The 17,619-nt window shown below is 42.0% G+C and overlaps 1 gene segment (V, D, J or C); it reads left to right on the top strand.

The window, feature by feature from the left end:
- The first annotated feature begins 12,512 nt into the window (after positions 1-12,512).
- LOC119876539 lies at positions 12,513-16,754 on the top strand. The segment is given in 3 exon segments: positions 12,513-12,558; positions 12,662-13,009; positions 16,681-16,754. Coding segments are annotated over 3 exon segments (468 nt in total).
- Positions 16,755-17,619: the final 865 nt, after the last annotated feature.

Genomic DNA, 17,619 nt, shown 5'->3' with positions numbered 1-17,619 from the left:
TTTTCCTTTCAGTATTACCATGGCTATTTGGAGGTTTTTCTGATTCCACACAAACCTTAAGTTGATTTGTTCCAACCCTCTGAAGAAAGTCTGAGGTATTTTATAGGAATTGCATTGAACGTGTAAATTGCCCTGGGTAGCTTTGACATTTTCACAAAATTAATTCTTCCAATCCATGAGCATGGAATATTCATCAATATTCTTGTTTCTTCCTCAATTTCTTTCAGAAGTGTTCCATAGTTTTTAGGGTATAGAAACTGTACCTCTTTGGTTAGGGTTAATCCTGGGTATCTTATGCTTTTGGGTGCAATTTAAGATTTTTTTTTCATGCCTTAATATTTCTTTCTTTTATCTCATTGCTAGTGTACAGTAATGGAAGTGATTTCTGGGCATTTATTTTGTATCCTGCCACACTGCCGAATTGCTGTATGAGTTCAATCAACCTTGGGGTGGAGTCTTTTGAGTTTTCTAGATACAGTGTCATGTAATCTGCGAAGACAGAGGTTTTGACTTCTATTTTTTTTCTTTTTTGGTTTCGACTTCTTGTTTGCCAATATGAATGCCTTTTGTTTCTTTTTGTTGCCTTATTGCTGAGGCTAGGACTTCTAGTACTATGTTGAATTGCAGTGGTGAGAGTGTTTATCCCTGTCTTGTTTCTGATCTTAGGGGAAAGGCTCCCAGTGTTTCCCCATTGAGAATGATATTTGCTGTGGGCTTTTCTTAGATGGCTTTCAAGATGCTGAAGTATGTTCCCCTTATCCCTACGCACTGAAGAGTTTTGATCAGGAATGGATCCTCTATTTTGTCATTTGATTTCTCTGTTTGTATTGAGAAGATCCTATGGTTCTTGTCTTTTTTCTCTTGTTGATATGATCTATCATATTGATTGCTTTACGAGTGTTGAACCAGCCTTGCATCCCAGGTATAAATCCCATTGGTCATGGTGAATTATTTTGTTAATATATTGTTGTGTCCTATTGGGCAGTGTCTTGTTGAGAATTTTTGCTTCTGCGTTCATCAGGGTTATTGGTCTATAATTCGGTGGATTTTGGTGAAGTCTTTGTCTAGTTTTGGATTTAAGGTGATTCTGGCCTCATTAAAAGAGTTTGGAAGTATTCTGTCCCTTTCTATCTTCCAGAACAGCTTTAGTAAATACGTATGGCTTCTTCTTTAAATGTTTGATAGACTTCCCTGGGAAGCCATCTGAACCTGGATTTTTGTGTCTTGGGAGATTTTAGATGACTGCTTCAATTTCCTCCTTGGTTATTTGCCAGTTCGGGTTTTCTATTTCTTCGCATTCCAGTTTTGCTTATTTGTGGTTTTCCAGAAAAGCATCCATTTCTTCTGGATTGCCTAATTTATTGGCATAGAAGTGGTCCTAATATGTTTTTAAAATATTACTCAGCTATTAGAAATGACAAATACCCACCATTTGCTTCAACGTGGATGGAACTGGAGGGTATTATGCTGAGTGAAGTAGTAAGTCAGTCGGAGAAGGACAAACATTATATGTTCTCATTCATTTGGGGAATATAAATAATAGTGAAAGGGAATATAAGGGAAGGGAGAAGAAATGTGTGGGAAATATCAGAAAGGGAGACAGAACGTAAAGACTGCTAACTCTGGGAAACGAACTAGGGGTGGTAGAAGGGGAGGAGGGCGGGGGGTGGGAGTGAATGGGTGACGGGCACTGGGGGTTATTCTGTATGTTAGTAAATTGAACACCAATAAAAAATAAATTAAAAAAATAAAATCGTTTGTATTTCCTTCCTATTGTTTGTGAGCTATTGGGACATCATCAAGATAAAAAGCTATGCACAGCATAATAGTCAACAAAACTCAAAGCCAACCTAAAGAATGGGAGAAGATATTTGTCAATGACCTATCGGGTGAAGGGCTAATATACAATATCTTTTTAAAAAGTTATCTTGGTTAGTTGCTGTTATGAGGTGAGTTGAGAACCCTTACTCCTCCATGATCTTGCCCCCAACATTGTATGTATGTATGTATGTATGTATGTATTTATTTATTTATAGACAAAGTGACAAAATAGTTTGAGGGTAACAGAAAATCTCAAGATTCTTCAATGAGCACAAAGCCTGACTAGGGGCTTGATCCCAGGAACTTGTATCATCGTCTCAGCAGAAATCAAGAATCAATGGTTAACTGAATGTTTCCCCATGGGCAACATCCTTGGGCCAATTTTTTAAAGAGTACATTTATTTATTCATGAGCGACACACAGAGACAGAGACATAGGTAGAGGGAGGAGAAGCAGACTCCATGCAGCGTGCCTGATGCTGGACTTGTCCCCAGTACTCAGATATCATACCCTGACCCAAAGACACACACTCAACCACTGAGGTACCCAGGTTTACTGCCGCAATATTTTAAACAAAGAATTTTTTCTTCCCTGAGAGACATACAGAGAGAGACAGAGACACAGGCAGAGGGAGGATCAAGCTCCATGCAGGGAGTCCAATGTGGGATTCGATCCTGGGACTCCAGGGTCATGCCCTGGACCTAAGGCAGACACCAAACTGCTGAGCCACCCAGGGATCCCTACCAAGTGATTTTAAACCAGAATCAATACCTATTCTTCTGAAGCTATTCAAATAATAGAAATTGAAGGAAAACTTCCAGGCTCATTCTCTGATGTCAGCATTACATTGACCCCCAAACTAAAGACCCAGCTACTAAGGAGAATTACAAACAATTATATTCATAAATATGGATGCAAAAGTCTTACCAAGTTCCTAACGCTAAGATCCAACACTACAAAAATACTAACCAGAGAGGAAAAGGATCTATAGTCTCAAACTTCTAGAACACTTATGAAAGAAATTGAGGAAGACACACATAGATTGAAAACATTCTATTCTCATGGATTGGAGTTATAAGTATTGATAAAATAGCTATGCTACCAAGAGCAATCGACACATTCAATTCAATGAAAACCCTATCAAAATACCATGAACTTTGTTCTTGGAAATAGAAGAAACAATCCTAAAACTTGTAAGGAACAAAGAATGATCCTGACAAGACAAGACAATGTTAAAAACAACCCAAAGCAGAAGGTATCACAATTGTGGAGTTCAAAGTTGTGATCCCCAAGATGGTATAATTTTGGCAGTAAAAGAGGCACATAGGTCAATGGAATAGAGTAGAGAATGCAGAAATGGAAACACAACTCTACGGTCATATTGTCTTTGACAAAGCACAAAAAAAGAGTATCCACTGGAAAAGGACAATCTTTTCAACAGGTGGGGTTGTGAATATTGGACAGTCACAAGTAAAAACATGAACCTGGGCCACATTCTTACAAGTGACACAGAGATAAAAATCAGAGTAAATGAAAGTCCTAATTGTGAAGCAGGAAACCATCAAAATCCTAGAGATTTTGTGAACTCAGGCACAACAGTTTCTTGCTACTCAAGGTTCTAGGGGGAAGGAAAACAAAACCAAAGATAAACTGTATGGATTCCATCAAGGAAAGAGCAGTAGTACAGCTATGGAAACACTCAACATAATTTAAAGACAACCTATAAGATGGGAGAAAATATTTGCAAATTGATCATCAGATTAAGGCTGGTTTCCAAAATATACAGCACAATTATCAATCTAAACAACACAAAATGAAAAACCCAATCAGAAATTGGCAGAAGACATAAATAGACACCCTGTCCTGATATGAAATCCCACCTCACATCATATATTATGTAGCCCATGCACATGAACAATGAAATTCATTGTCTCCTGAAGGTCTGCCTTTTACGAACTCCGTGATTAGACCAGACAATGAATCCAACAGAAAAGAGGGAAATAATTTTCTGTTCCACTGGAAGGCCTACCAGAGAAATGGCAGAAAAAATAAATGTGAGGCAGGGCAAGATGACAGAGGAGTAGGGGTCCTCAACTCAGCTGGCCCCATCAAATACCTAGATAAGTTACAAACCATCCTGAACACCTACAAATTCGACCTGAGACTTAAAGAGAGATTGGCCAGAACACTACAGAGAAAAGGGTTTTCACTTCTAACAATGTAGGAAGGCAGAAATAATAAAATAAAAAAAATCAACTAGGGGAGGAGCACCGTGATGAGCCCATGTAAGGCCCACAGCTAAAGCCTCCAGGACATGAAAGTCCAGCCCTGGAGAAGCTGGAACATTATAAATCCGCCTTGTGTTTTCCCAGACAGAAAAGTGATTACCAGTAAAATTGGGCAAAATCGCAGGAGGGGCATTGAAGCATCCAGTTCCCAGTGTCACTAGTAGAGGAAGTGAGTCCAGGGGCAAGCACAACAAATGTGGGATCTCAGTAAAGGGCTGAAACGCGCACCAGGAGGGAATGTAGGAGAAGCCAGTCTATCCAGGGGCTGGGGGTGGGATCTCAAGAGGGAGCTGTCTGTGTCCCGCTGGCTTCGGGAAACTTGATCCCTGGGAGCACAATTCCAGCAGCCAGGGCCCTGGATCCCAGGGCACAGAGTGGATACAGACCAGGATCCCGGACATCCCCTGGAAGAGATGGAGGTGGGGAGGGCACAGGACAGAGAGGACTCTCATGCCACTGGACGCCCTGAAAGCTGTGCAGACCTGCACCCACAGGCCAGGCTGTGAGCATCTAGGCCAGTGCAGACTGGGAGACTGTGGTAGTTACTGAGGGGAGCCAATTCCACGGTTCGAGAACTGGCTGCCACCATGCTGTTGTTCCTCCTTGTTTCACCTTGTGCCTGAGAGAGAAGGGCTTCCAGGGAACAAAGGACTCACACGGTAAACAGCTCCCACTATGCCCAGCACCCAGGAAGGGTGAAAGGAGGGAAAATGAGTGGGAAACATCAGTGAGGTTGACAAACCATGAGAGACTCCTAACTCTGGGAAACGAACAAGGGCTAGTGGAAGAGGAAGTGAGTGGGTGCTTTTGGTGAATTGGTGATGGGCACTGACAGGGACACTGATGGGATGAACACTGGGTGCTTGTTATAGGTCGGATTCAAACTTCAGTAAAATATATAATAAGGGCAGCCCTGATGTTTCAGAATTTTATAGCTGCCTTCAGCTCAGGGTGTGATCCTGGAGACCCGGGATCAAGTTCCACATTGGGTTCCCTGCAAGGACCCTGCTTCTCCCTTTGCCTGTGTCTGTGCTTCTCTCTCTCTTTGTCTGTCATGAATAAATAAATTATAGATAGATAGATAGATAGATATAGATATATATGTATCATATATATACATACATATATTATGTACATATATATAATGCTGATAAAATAACATCTTATTGAAGAAGAAATGGGTCAATGAAAAAAAAAAAGGAGGGAGGGGAAAGATGGCAGAAGAGTAGGGTCCCCAAATCACCTGTCCCCACCAAATTACCTAGATAACCTTCAAATCATCCTGAAAATCTATGAATTAGGCTTGAGATTTAAAGAGAGACCAGCTGGAATGCTACAGTGAGAAGAGTTCATGCTTCTATCAAGGTAGGAAGACGGGGAAAAAGAAATAATGAAACAAAAGGCATCAAGGGGGAGGGGCCATGCGAGGAGCCAGGCTAAGCCTGGGGCGAGTGCCCCCAGGACAGGAGAGGTCCTTCCCAGAGAAGCAGGAGCTTCACCAATATTCCCGGGGGGATAGGCGCCCCCAGGGAGTTAGAGCAGGACGCAGGCGGGCGGGGATGCCTTCGGGCTCCCTGGGACACTAACAGACACTTGCTCACCCAGGAGAGTGCACCGAGATCCCTAAGGGCTGCAGCGCGCATGCATTGACCCGGGAGCAGATCCGAGGGGCTCGGGCAGTGGCTCTGCACGGAGGGGCTGCGCGGCCCCAGGAGCAGCTCGGCGGCGGTGGCTCCAGAAAAGGAGGAGGCTCCGTGCGTAGGGGGCTGCGGCTCTGGGAGCAGCTCAGAGGGGTTCAGGTGTCAGCTCCATGGAGGGGGCTATGCAGACGGGAGCATGAATCCAACAGTGCAGGCCCCAAAACACAAGGCGCCGGGACACAGCCCAGGACCCAGCCTCCCCCAGGAGAGGAAGAGTCCAGGAGGGCCCAGGACAGCAAGGACGCTCCTGCCCCGAGCTGAGCAGATCAGAGGCCCCGCCCCAGAGCTTCCAGGCCCTGCAGATGGAGAGCTCTGTAGTTACTGCGGGGGCTGAATCCAGATTTCCAGAGCTGGCCTCTGCCACTGGGGTTGTTCCTTCTGGGGCCTCCCAGGGTAAACAACCCCCACTGAACCCTGCACCAGGCAGGGAGCAGAGCAACTCCTCCAAGTGCTAACACCTGAAAATCAGCACAACAGGCCCCTCCCCCAGAAGACCAGATAGACGGACAAGTTCCAGGGGAAGTCAAGGGACTTAAAGTATACAGAAACAGAAGATACTCCCCCGTGTTTGTTTATTTATTTCTGATTACTTCCCCCACACTTTTTTCCCTTTCTTTCTTTTTCTTTCTCTTTTTCTTCTCTTTTTTTCCTTTTTCTTCCTTTTTTCTTTTTCCTTTTTCTCTTTTCTTTCCTTCTTTCTCTCCTCTGTCTCCTTTTCCCAATACAACTTGTTTTTGGCCACTCTGCACTGAGCAAAATCACTAGAAGGAAAACCTCACCTCAAAAGAAAGAATCAGAAACAGTCCTCTCTTCCACAGAGTTACAAAATCTGGATTACAATTCAATGTCAGAAAGCCAATTCAGAAGCACTATTATACAGCTACTGGTGGCTCTAGAAAAAAACATGAAGGACTCAAGAGATTTCATGACTGCAGAATTTAGATCCAATCAGGCAGAAATTAAAAATCAATTGAATGAGATGCAATCCAAACGAGAAGTACTAGCGATGAGGGTTAACGAGGTGGAAGAATGAGTGAGTGATATAGAAGACAATATGATGGCAAAGAGGGAAACTGAGGAAAAAAGACACAGACAATTAAAAGACCAGGAAGACAGATTAAGGGAGATAAACGAAAGCCTGAGGAAGAAAAACACATTTAATTGGGGTTCCCGAGGGCGCCAAAAGGGACAAAGGGCCAGAATATGTATTTGAACAAATCATAGCTGAAATCTTTCCTAATCTGGGACAGGAAACAGGCCTTCTGATCCAGGAAATAGAGAGATCCTCCCTTAAAATCAATAAAAACCGTTCAAAACCTCGACACTTAATAGTGAATCTTGCAAATTCAAAAGATAAAGAGAAGGTCCTTAAAGCAGCAAGACACAAGAAATCCCTGAATTTTATGGGGAGGACTATTAGGGTAACAGCAGAACTCTCCACAGCGACCTGGCGCCAGAAAGGGCTGAAAGGATATATTCAGGGTCTTAAATGAGAAGAACATGCAACCAAGAATACTTTATCCAGCAAGGCTCTCATTCAAAATGGAAGGAGAGATAAAGAGCTTCCAAGACAGACAGGAACAGAAAGAATCTGTGACCTCCAAACCAGCTCTGCAAGAAATTTTAAGGGGGACTCTTAAAATTCACCTTTAAGAAGAATTTCAGTGGAATAATCCACAAAAACAAGGACTGAATAGATATCATGATGACACTAAACTCATATCTGTCAATAGTAACACTGAACATCAACGGGTTAATGACCCCATCAAAAGGCACAGGGTTTCAGGCTGGATAAAAAAGCAGAACCCATCTATTTGCTGTCTACAAGAGACTCATTTTAGACAGAAGGACACCTACAACCTGAAAATAAAAGGTTACAGAACCATTTAACATTCAAACGGTCTTCAAAAGAGAGCAGGCGTAGCCATCCTTAGATCAGATGAACTAAAATTTACCCCGAAGACTGTAGTGAGAGATGAAGAGGGACACTATCTCATACTTAAAGGATCTATCCAACAAGAGGCCTTAACAATCCTCAATATATATGCTGCAAATGTGGGAGCTGCAAAATATTTAAACCAATTAATAAGCAAAGTGAAGAAATTCTTAGATAATAATACACTTATACTTGGTGACTTCAATCTAGCTCTTTCTACCCTCGATAGGTCTTCTAAGCACAACATCTACAAAGAAACGAGAGCTTTAAATGATACACTGGACCAGATGGATTTCACAGATATCTACAGAACTTTACATCCAAACTCAACTGAATACACATTCTTCTCAAGGGCACATGGAACTTTCTCCAGAATAGACCACATACTGGGTCAAAATTGGGTGTGAACCGATACCAAAAGATTGGGATCATCCCCTGCATATTCTCAGACCATAATGCCTTGAAATTAGAACTAAATCACAACGAGAAGTGTGGAAGGACCTCAAAAACGTGAAGGTTAAGGACCATTCTGCTGAAAGATGAAAGGGTCAACCAGGAAATTAAGGAAGAATTAAAAAGATTCATGGAAACTAATGAGAATGAAGATACAACCTTTCAAAATCTTTGGGATGCAGCAAAAGCAGTCCTAAGGGGGAAAAACATCACAATACAAGCATCCATTCAAAAACTGGAAAGAACTCAAATACAAAAACTGACCTTACACCTAAAGAAACTAGAGAAAAAACAGCAGATGGACCCTACACTCAGCAGAAGAAGAGAGTTAATTAAGATTCGAGCAGAACTCAATGAAATCGAGACCAGAAGAACCATGGAACAGATCAACGGAACCAGGAGTTGGTTCTTTGAAAGAATTAATAAGATAGATAAACCATTAGCCAACCTCATTGAAAAGAAGAAAGAAAAGACTCAAATTAATAAAATCATGAATGAGAAAGGAGAGATCACTACCAATACCAAGGAAATACAAACGATTTTAAAAACATATTATGAGCAGCTATATGCCAATAAATGAGGCAGTCTAGAAGAAATGGACGCATTCCTGAAAAGCCACAAACAACCAAAACGGGAACAGGAAGAAATAGAAAACCTGAACAAGCCAATAACCAGGGAGGAAATTGAAGCAGTCATCAAAAACCTCCCAAGACACAAGAGTCCAGGGTCAGATGGCTTCCCTGGGGAATTCTATCAAAAATTTAGAGAAGAAACCATACCTATTGTACTCAAGCTGTTTGGAAAGATAGAAAGAGATGGAGTACTTCCAAATTCGTTGTATGAGGCCAGCATCGCCTTAATTCCAAAACCAGGCAAAGACCCAACCAAAAAGGAGAATTACAGACCAATGTCCCTGATGAACATGGATGGAAAAATTCTCAACAAGATACTAGCCAATAGGATTCAACAGTACTTTAAGAAAATTATTCACCATGACCAAGTAGGATTTATCCCTGGGAAACAAGCCTGATTCAACACTCATAAAGCAATCAATGTTATTCATAATGTCAGCAAGAGAAAAACCAAGAACCATATGATCCTCTCATTAGATGCAGAGAAAGCATTTGACAAAATACAGCATCCATTCCTGATCAAAACTCTTCAGAGTGTAGGGATAGAGGGAACTTTCCTCGACATCTTAAAAGCCATCTACGAAAAGCCCACAGCAAATATCATTCTCAATGGGGAAGCACTGGGAGCCTTTCCCCTAAGATCAGGAAGAAGACAGGGATGTCCACTCTCACCACTGCTATTCAACATAGTACTAGAAGTCCTAGCCTCAGCAATCAGACAACAAAAAGATATTAAAGACATTCAAATTGGCAAAGAAGAAGTCAAACTCTCCCTCTTCACCAATGACATGATACTCTACATACGAAACCCAAAAGCCTCCACCCCAAGATTCGTAGAACTCATATAGCAATTTGGTAGCGTGGCAGGATACAAAATCAATGCCCAGAAATCGATGGCATGTCTATACACTAACAATTAGGCTGAAGAAAGAGTAATTAAAGAGTCAATCCCATTTACAATTGCACCCAAAAGCATAAGACACCTAGGAATAAACCTACCCATACAGGCAAAGGACGTATACCCTAAAAACTATAGAACACTTCTGAAAGAAATTGAGGAAGACACAAAGAGATGGAAAAATATTCCATGCTCATGGATTGGCAGAATTAATATTGTGAAAATGTCATGTTACCCAGGGAAATGTACAGGTTTAATGCAATCCCTATCAAAATACCATGGTCTTTCTTCAGAGAGTTAGAACAATTTATTTTAAGATTTGTGTGGAATCGGAAAAGATCCCGAATAGCCAGGGGAATTTTAAAAAAGGAAACCATATCTGGGGGCATCACAATGCCAGATTTCAAGTTGTACTACAAAGCTGTGGCCATCAAGACAGTGTGGTACTGGCACAAATACAGACACATAGATCAATGGAACAGATTAGAGAGCAAAATTTGAATAACTAAGGCAAATTGCAAAACATCTAGAATCCCAATGAACTAAGATGGTTTCATGAAAAAATAAAAAATGAATAAAATACAACAAATAAGAAGAGTGAACCCAAAACCAAAAAAATTCTGACTCAAAAGAGACAAGAAACCAAAATAACAGAACAAAGGGGAAAAAAGTCTAAGATCAAATGGCTTGATCTATTAATTTTTCCAAGTATTTAAAGAAGAATTAATGCTGAAACATTTCGATCTCTTCAAAATCTAATGAGAAAGGAACATGCCCAAATCTTGGTATGAGGCCAGCATCACCCTGACACTAAAGTCAGGGAAGGACTCTATGAAAAAGGAAACTACAGTCCAATTTTTCAGATGAACATAAATGCAAAAATCCTAGCATTCAAATCCAACAGCACATGGAATGGATAATACGGGATGACCTGGAGGAAATCATCTCTGGGATGCAAGGAAAATTCAACATGCCCAAACCATAAATGGGACCCCCTGTATTAATAGAGTGAAAGATTAGATTACATGATCATTTCCTTTGATGCCTAAAATGATTTGACAAATTCCAACACACGTTTATCTTCAAAAAATCTTAACAATCAAGGAACAGAAAAAATTGCCTCCATGAAATACTGGTAATTTATGGAAAAACCCACATCCAACACCATAATCAACAGTGAAATGCTGAAGCCCTCCTGTCAAGTCAAGAGCCACACAAGGATGCTTATTCCTACCATGAGTATTCATCTTGGTACCATGAAGGAGAAGAAACTGTGACACCCCAAATATATCAGCTGGTCCCCTGGGTTGTTGTGAACTAAAGTCACTTGGGAATCAACCAGTGGAGAGACAGGCTGAGCCGCCTATGTCCCCTTGATGGCAAGAAATAAATCTACATGGGCATTTTCCCATCCCTATACCTGGAGGGAAGAATCATCCTTAGCACCAGAATAAGGACCTTAGGACCCGGAAGGCAAACAACCCTTGTCAGTCCCTCACTAATTCACTGACTCAAGCTAATATCCTGACTTTATATCTACACAAACCCAATGTTTTGTTGTCGAAGTGACACAAGGGCTACATAATTTGGTCACTGTCTGGATGTTGTATTCTTGGGAGCTCATGCACTTGCAAAATGAAATACATTTCACCTTAGATCAGTTTTCTGTCTACCGAGTAATTAGACCAAAGAACCTAGAAGAAACGAAGGAAAATCTTTCTGCTCCAATGACTGGAAGATCAAACCAATACATTCGGAAATAATAAAATAAATTATATTTAAATCCGTAGACAGGACAAAAATTCTTTTTTCCACATGACATGATCTGCTAGAGAGGCAAACACTTTAAACTCCACAAACTGGGATCCCTGGGTGGCACAGCGGTTTGGCGCCTGCCTTTAGCCCAGGGCACGATCCTGGAGACCCGGGATCGAATCCCACGTTGGGCTCCCAGTGCATGGAGCCTGTTTCTCCCTCTGCCTATGTCTCTGCCTCTCTCTCTCTCTCTCTGTGACTATCATAAATAAATAAAATAAATTAAAAAAAATAAAAAAATAAACTCCACAAACTGTTAAAATTAATTATTTCAGGGAACCTTCAGGGTATAAGATCATGTGAAATAAAGCTATGTTTCCACACACTAACAACAAATTATCTAAAAGAATCAGAACGGGAGACAGAACATGAAAGACTCCAAACTCTAGGAAACAAACAACGGGTGGTAGAAGGGGAGGTGGGCGGGGTGTGGGGGTGACTGGGTGACAGGCACTGAGGTCGGCACTTGACGGGATGAGCACTGGGTTTTGTTAAATGTTGGCAAATTGAACACCAATAAAAAATAAATTTATGATAAAAAAGAAAAAAAAAGAATAGAAAATTACCAAAATATTCCTTTCACACTGCAGAAAAATAAAAATAATTAGTATTAAATATCCATAGGTGGTAACATGCTATATACTAAAAATTACCTAAATTGATGAATGGGTTTTAATAAGACATTGAGAGATACAAAGCTAATTCTGTCCACATGTTAGGACACTTCATATCGTTACATGATATTACAGAAATTTGACCTCAAAAATAATGCAATCATGTTTATGAAACTTGTAAAGAATCTAATCTAAGTCTGGAGCTAACTATATACTCAGAGGACATGCAAATAGGGCCTTCCCTTCACCTATTAAACTAGCCCATTCCTGAACCTGCAGCTGGGAGAGGAGCCCAGATCCCAGCATCCCCAGGGGACCCCATTCAGGAATCAGGACAGAACACACACAACTCACCATGAAGTCTGTGCTCCATTGGGTTTTCCATGTTGCTATTTTAAAAGGTGATTCATGGAGAACAAGAGACCTTGAATCTGTGAGTGGAAGTGAGTGAGAGAAACAGGGGATGGGGGACCTTTTCCTGACCAGGATGTCTTGTGTCTGCAGGTGTCCAGGGTGAGGTGCAGCTGGTGGAGTCTGGGGGAGACCTGGTGAAGCCTGGGTTGCCCCTGAGACTCTCCTGTGTAGCCTCTGGATTCACATTCAGTAGTTACTGGATAAGCTGGGTCCACCAGGCTCCAGGGAAAGGGCTTCAGTGGGTCTCAGTAATGAACAAATATGGAAGTACCACATACCATGCAGATGCTGTGAAGGGCCAATTTACCATCTTCAGAGACAATGCCAAGAACACACTGTATCTGCAGATGAACAGCCTGAGAGCTGAGGACATGGATGTATATTACTGTGTACACACCGTGAGGGGACCACAGCATGAGCTCAGACACAAACCTCTCTGTACGGGATCCCTGGGTGGCGCAGCGGTTTGGCGCCTGCCTCTGGCCCAGGGCGCGATCCTGGAGACCCGGGATCGAATCCCACGTCGGGCTCCCGGTGCATGGAGCCTGCTTCTCCTTCTGCCTATGTCTCTGCCTCTCTCTCTCTGTGTGTGACTATAATAAATAAATAAATAAATAAATAAATAAATAAATAAATAAATAAAAAACCCTCTCTGTAGAAGGGGATCGGGACCACTAGGATGTGCACACTCCTGACTAGTTGTCACTTGAAGTCCTAGAAGCAGGTGCAGAGGGTGGTTCTGGGCAGGTTTCCTGTCAGGGTCTGGGCTTCCTCTCCAAGGAGCAGTTTCCCCCAGGGAGCCCCTCTCAACACTTGATTATGTGTTTACCTATTCAGTCTCTTTCTAAGAGACTTAGAATTCAAATATAGCACTTGCACTTACTTGTACTTAACTTTTCCTGACCCGAAATATTAATCAATTACAAATACCTCCATTCACATCATCTGAAGCTTTTATTTTTATTTTTTTATTTTTATTTTTTTTTAAAGATTTTATTTATTTATTCATGATAGTCACACAGAGAGAGACAGAGAGGCAGAGACACAGGCAGAGGGAGAAGCAGGCTCCATGCTGGGAGCCCGATGTGGGATTCGATCCCGGGTCTCCAGGATCGCGCCCCGGGCCAAAGGCAGGCGTCAAACCGCTGCGCCACCCAGGGATCCCCATCTGAAGCTTTTTTTTTTTCCCATCTGAAGCTTTTAATGAGACCTAGTGTACCTCACTGTGGATCACAGGACCCCAAGCAAACATGCTGTCTTGCATATCTTGGTATAGAGGAATCCCCAATCACACAAGAGAAAAGAAACATAATACAAAAATGTTACTAACAGCCTGGGATTGAGAGATATTCCCAGCATGACGTGGTAGGGATGTGGACTCAGAGTTCATTCACAAACACACACACACACACACACACACAATAACGAGAGTATAACCTTTCATCACCTTCACCTTCACTTCTGATGAAAGCCAGGCCGGCCTCTCATCATGTCACAAATGCCTGTATTGTGCCAGGGAATGACACTGGCTCTGGGTGTGTATTGTGGGCCAGTGGTGGGGACGGCGTCCTTCTCCAGGAAGGGCTTGTGTGGAGTTAGTGTCCCAACTGCATCAAAAGAGGGAACTCCTGGGTTACTGTTTGATTTATTTTCCTTTGGGTGGAGGAGAAGAATGTGAAAGGAATTTCAGGGAGCTACCAGTAAATAAAGACTGGATATGGTGTGAAGAATTCACCAAACCAGGGTAAAACTGGAAGGACAAAAGAGAAACATGGTCATTCTCAGTAGACAAGTGTCTAAATCATATGGAAAGGAGATGAATAATATATGGAAGCAGCACGAAACTTTAAATAATAATACAAATAGGCCAAGATCCTACCCAGGTCTCAGATGGAAGCTGTCCTCTTCCCAAGGAACCATCTGGTTCTGAAGGTCATGTGTACTTGGTGTGCTCAGCGACCAGAAGCTTCTACTGGACCATGAGGATCCTCAGGGTGAGGAGCTGGATTGAAGGACCTTCGACCTGCATGGAAATACCCATGGATCCTTCAGGTGCTTATGTCAGCTAACTGGTTGTGACCTTTACCATCCCTGTGGTGAAACCTAATGTCCATGTGATGGGGGGAGGAGGTGGAGCCTTAAGGACCACTTAGGTTAGGAGATGCAGCCTCATTATGGGATCAGGCACTTATACACCAGGATTGGGAAAGCTCCCAGCACCCTGGCTCCATGTGAGGTGACTGGGAAGGGACGGGATAGGATGTGGGCGCTCCCCAGACACCACAGCTCCCTACACCTGGACCTCAGACGACCCAGACACCAGATCTGTGAGAATGAGTGTCTGTTGTTTGATCTGTCCAGCTCATGTATGATGTTCCAACAGGGAATATGGGCTTAAGTAATTTTTTCTTTATTTAAATTGAATTTACCAACATTCACTCTACCGTCAGTGTTCATCATATCATGTAAACTTCTTAAACTCCCATCACCCAGTTACCCCATTCTCCACCTCCTCCCTTCTAGTGACCCTCATTTTTTCCCCAGAGTTCAGTGTGTCTCATGATTTGTCTTCCTCTCTAGTCTTACCCCACTAAGTTTCACTCCTTCCCTTATGGTCTCTTTCAAAATCAATGAGACCATATCCTTGCCTTTCTATGCTTGATTTTTTCTCAATATAATGACTCCAGTTCCATCCATGTTGACGGAAACATTATTTCATGTTATTCATTATGTCTGACGGTTATGTAATATCCCATTGTATATATAAAGCACATCTTCTTTTTTGTATATTGTTTATTGGAGTGCGATTTGCCAACATACAGCATATCACCCAGTGCTCATCCAATCAAGTGCCCCCCTCAGTGCCTGTCACCCAGTCACCCCCATTACCCGCCCACCTCCCCATCCACTACCCCTTGTTCTTTTCCCAGAGTTAGGAGTCTCTCAACTTCTGTCACCCCCTCTGATATTTCCACTCATTTTCTTTCCATTCTCCTATGATCCCTTTCACTGTTTTTATATTCCCCAAGAATGAGACCATATAATGTTTTTCCTTCTCCAATTGACTTATTTCACTCAGCATAATATCCTCCAGTTCCATTCAAGTCAAAATGATTGGTGGGTATTCATCATTTCTAATGGCCGAGAAACATCCCACTGTATACATAGACCACAGCTTCTTTATCCATTCATCTGTCAATAGACACTGAGGCTCCTTCCACTGTTTGGCTGTTGTGGACTGTGCTGCTGTGAACATTGAGATGCAAGTGTCCCTTCATTTCATTAAATCTGTGTCTTTGGGGTAAATAGCCTGTAGTGCAGTGGCTGGCTCCTAGGGTGGCTCTATTCTCACGTTTTCAGGACATTCCATTCTGTTCTCCATACCGACTCAACAAGCATAATTCCCACCAGGAATAAAAGAGGCTTCCACTTTCTCAATATTCTCCCTTATATTTGTTGTTTCTGGCCTTTTTACTTTATCCATTCTGAGTTGTATAAGTGGTATCTTAGTGTGGTTTTCATTTGTATTTCCCTGATGACAAGTCAGGTGGATCATTTTTGTCCTCTGCCTGTTGGCCATTTGTCGGTCTTCTTTGGAGAAAAGCCTTTTCATGTATTCTCCCCATTTCTTGACTGGAATGATTGCTATGTTGGCTGCTGAATTTGTTAACGTAATATCTTGTCCTATTCTGTAGGCTGCCTTTTGTTTTGTCGCCTGTTGTATTGTTGTACAGATTCTATCTTGATGAAGTCCTAACAGTTTATTTTTCCCTTTGTTTCCTATGCCTTTTTTGATCAGCCTTGCTAGCAGTCACTGCAACTGACGACAAAAAGATGCTACCTGAATCCACTTCTAGGATTCGGATGAATTGTTGTCTCAGATTTCAGTATTTCATTATTTTAAGATTATCTTTTTGCATGGTGTAGCAGAATGGTCCACTTTCACTCTTATGCAGGTGGCTGTCCAATATTTTTCAGATCTATTTTTGGATGTGTATTTTTTCATTAGATATTTTTTCTTGCTTTTTGAGGAGTAGTTGCCCATAGGCTGAGGGTCCCTTTCTGTGCTCTCTGGTCTGTTCAATTGATCTATGTGTTGTTTTTGCCAGTACCACGCTATCTTGATGACAAAGGCTTTATAATAGAGATTCTCTGCAAACATTGTTATGCCCTGCAGCTGTAGTTTTGTTTCTGTTGTTGTTTTTTTTCCCAAAATGATTCTACCTGTTTGACAACTAAGGAAAGAAATTGAAGAAGACACAAAGAGATGAAAAACATTCTGTACTTACAGATTAGAACAACGAATATTGTCAGGGCACCTGTGTTGCTCAGAGGTTGAGTGTCTGCAATTGGCTGGGGTTGTGATCCTGGGGTCTTGGGATAGTGTCCTGCATCAGGCTTTTGGAAGGGAGCCTGTTTCTCCCTCTGCCTCTGTGACTCTCCTGAATAAACAAATAAATCTTTAAAACAAAAACAAAAATATTGGGGATCCCTTGGTGGCTCACCGGTTTGGCGCCTTCTTTTGGACCAGGGTTCGATTCCCGAGTCCCGGGATTGTGTCCCACGTCGGGCTCCAGGCATGGTCCTGCTTCTCCCTAAGACTGTGTCTCTGCCTCTCTATCTCTGTATCATTAATGAATAAATAAAATCTTTAAAAAAACAAAAATAAATCCTGTGAAAATCTCTATGTTGCCCAGAAGCTTCTACATATTCAAAGCAATCCTTGTGAAATCATCCTGGACATTTTTCACAGAGTATGAACATAAAATCCTAAAATTTTTATGGCACACACAGAGATATTAGGGACACATGGATGCACGGTTGTGGCCCTTCTGTATTTGTTGTGAGAAGTATCATGTAACCACCCTTATCCAGTGAAGGGTGCATTTCTCACCTGGAACTAGGACTAATCTGTTGCAAACCATAAGTATCTGTCAAAAAGTCAGAGTGGACACACTGAACAGAAGGAGAACAATGATACAAGAGAGTCAGAGATACTCAGACACTTTGGAACTTTAGTTTAAGGATGTTCTTTTATAACGTTTCCA

This window comes from Canis lupus, chromosome 8 (assembly GCF_011100685.1).
Source record: "Canis lupus familiaris isolate Mischka breed German Shepherd chromosome 8, alternate assembly UU_Cfam_GSD_1.0, whole genome shotgun sequence".
NCBI classification, from domain to species: Eukaryota; Metazoa; Chordata; class Mammalia; order Carnivora; family Canidae; genus Canis; species Canis lupus.
This window is presented reverse-complemented; position numbering and strand designations above follow the sequence as displayed.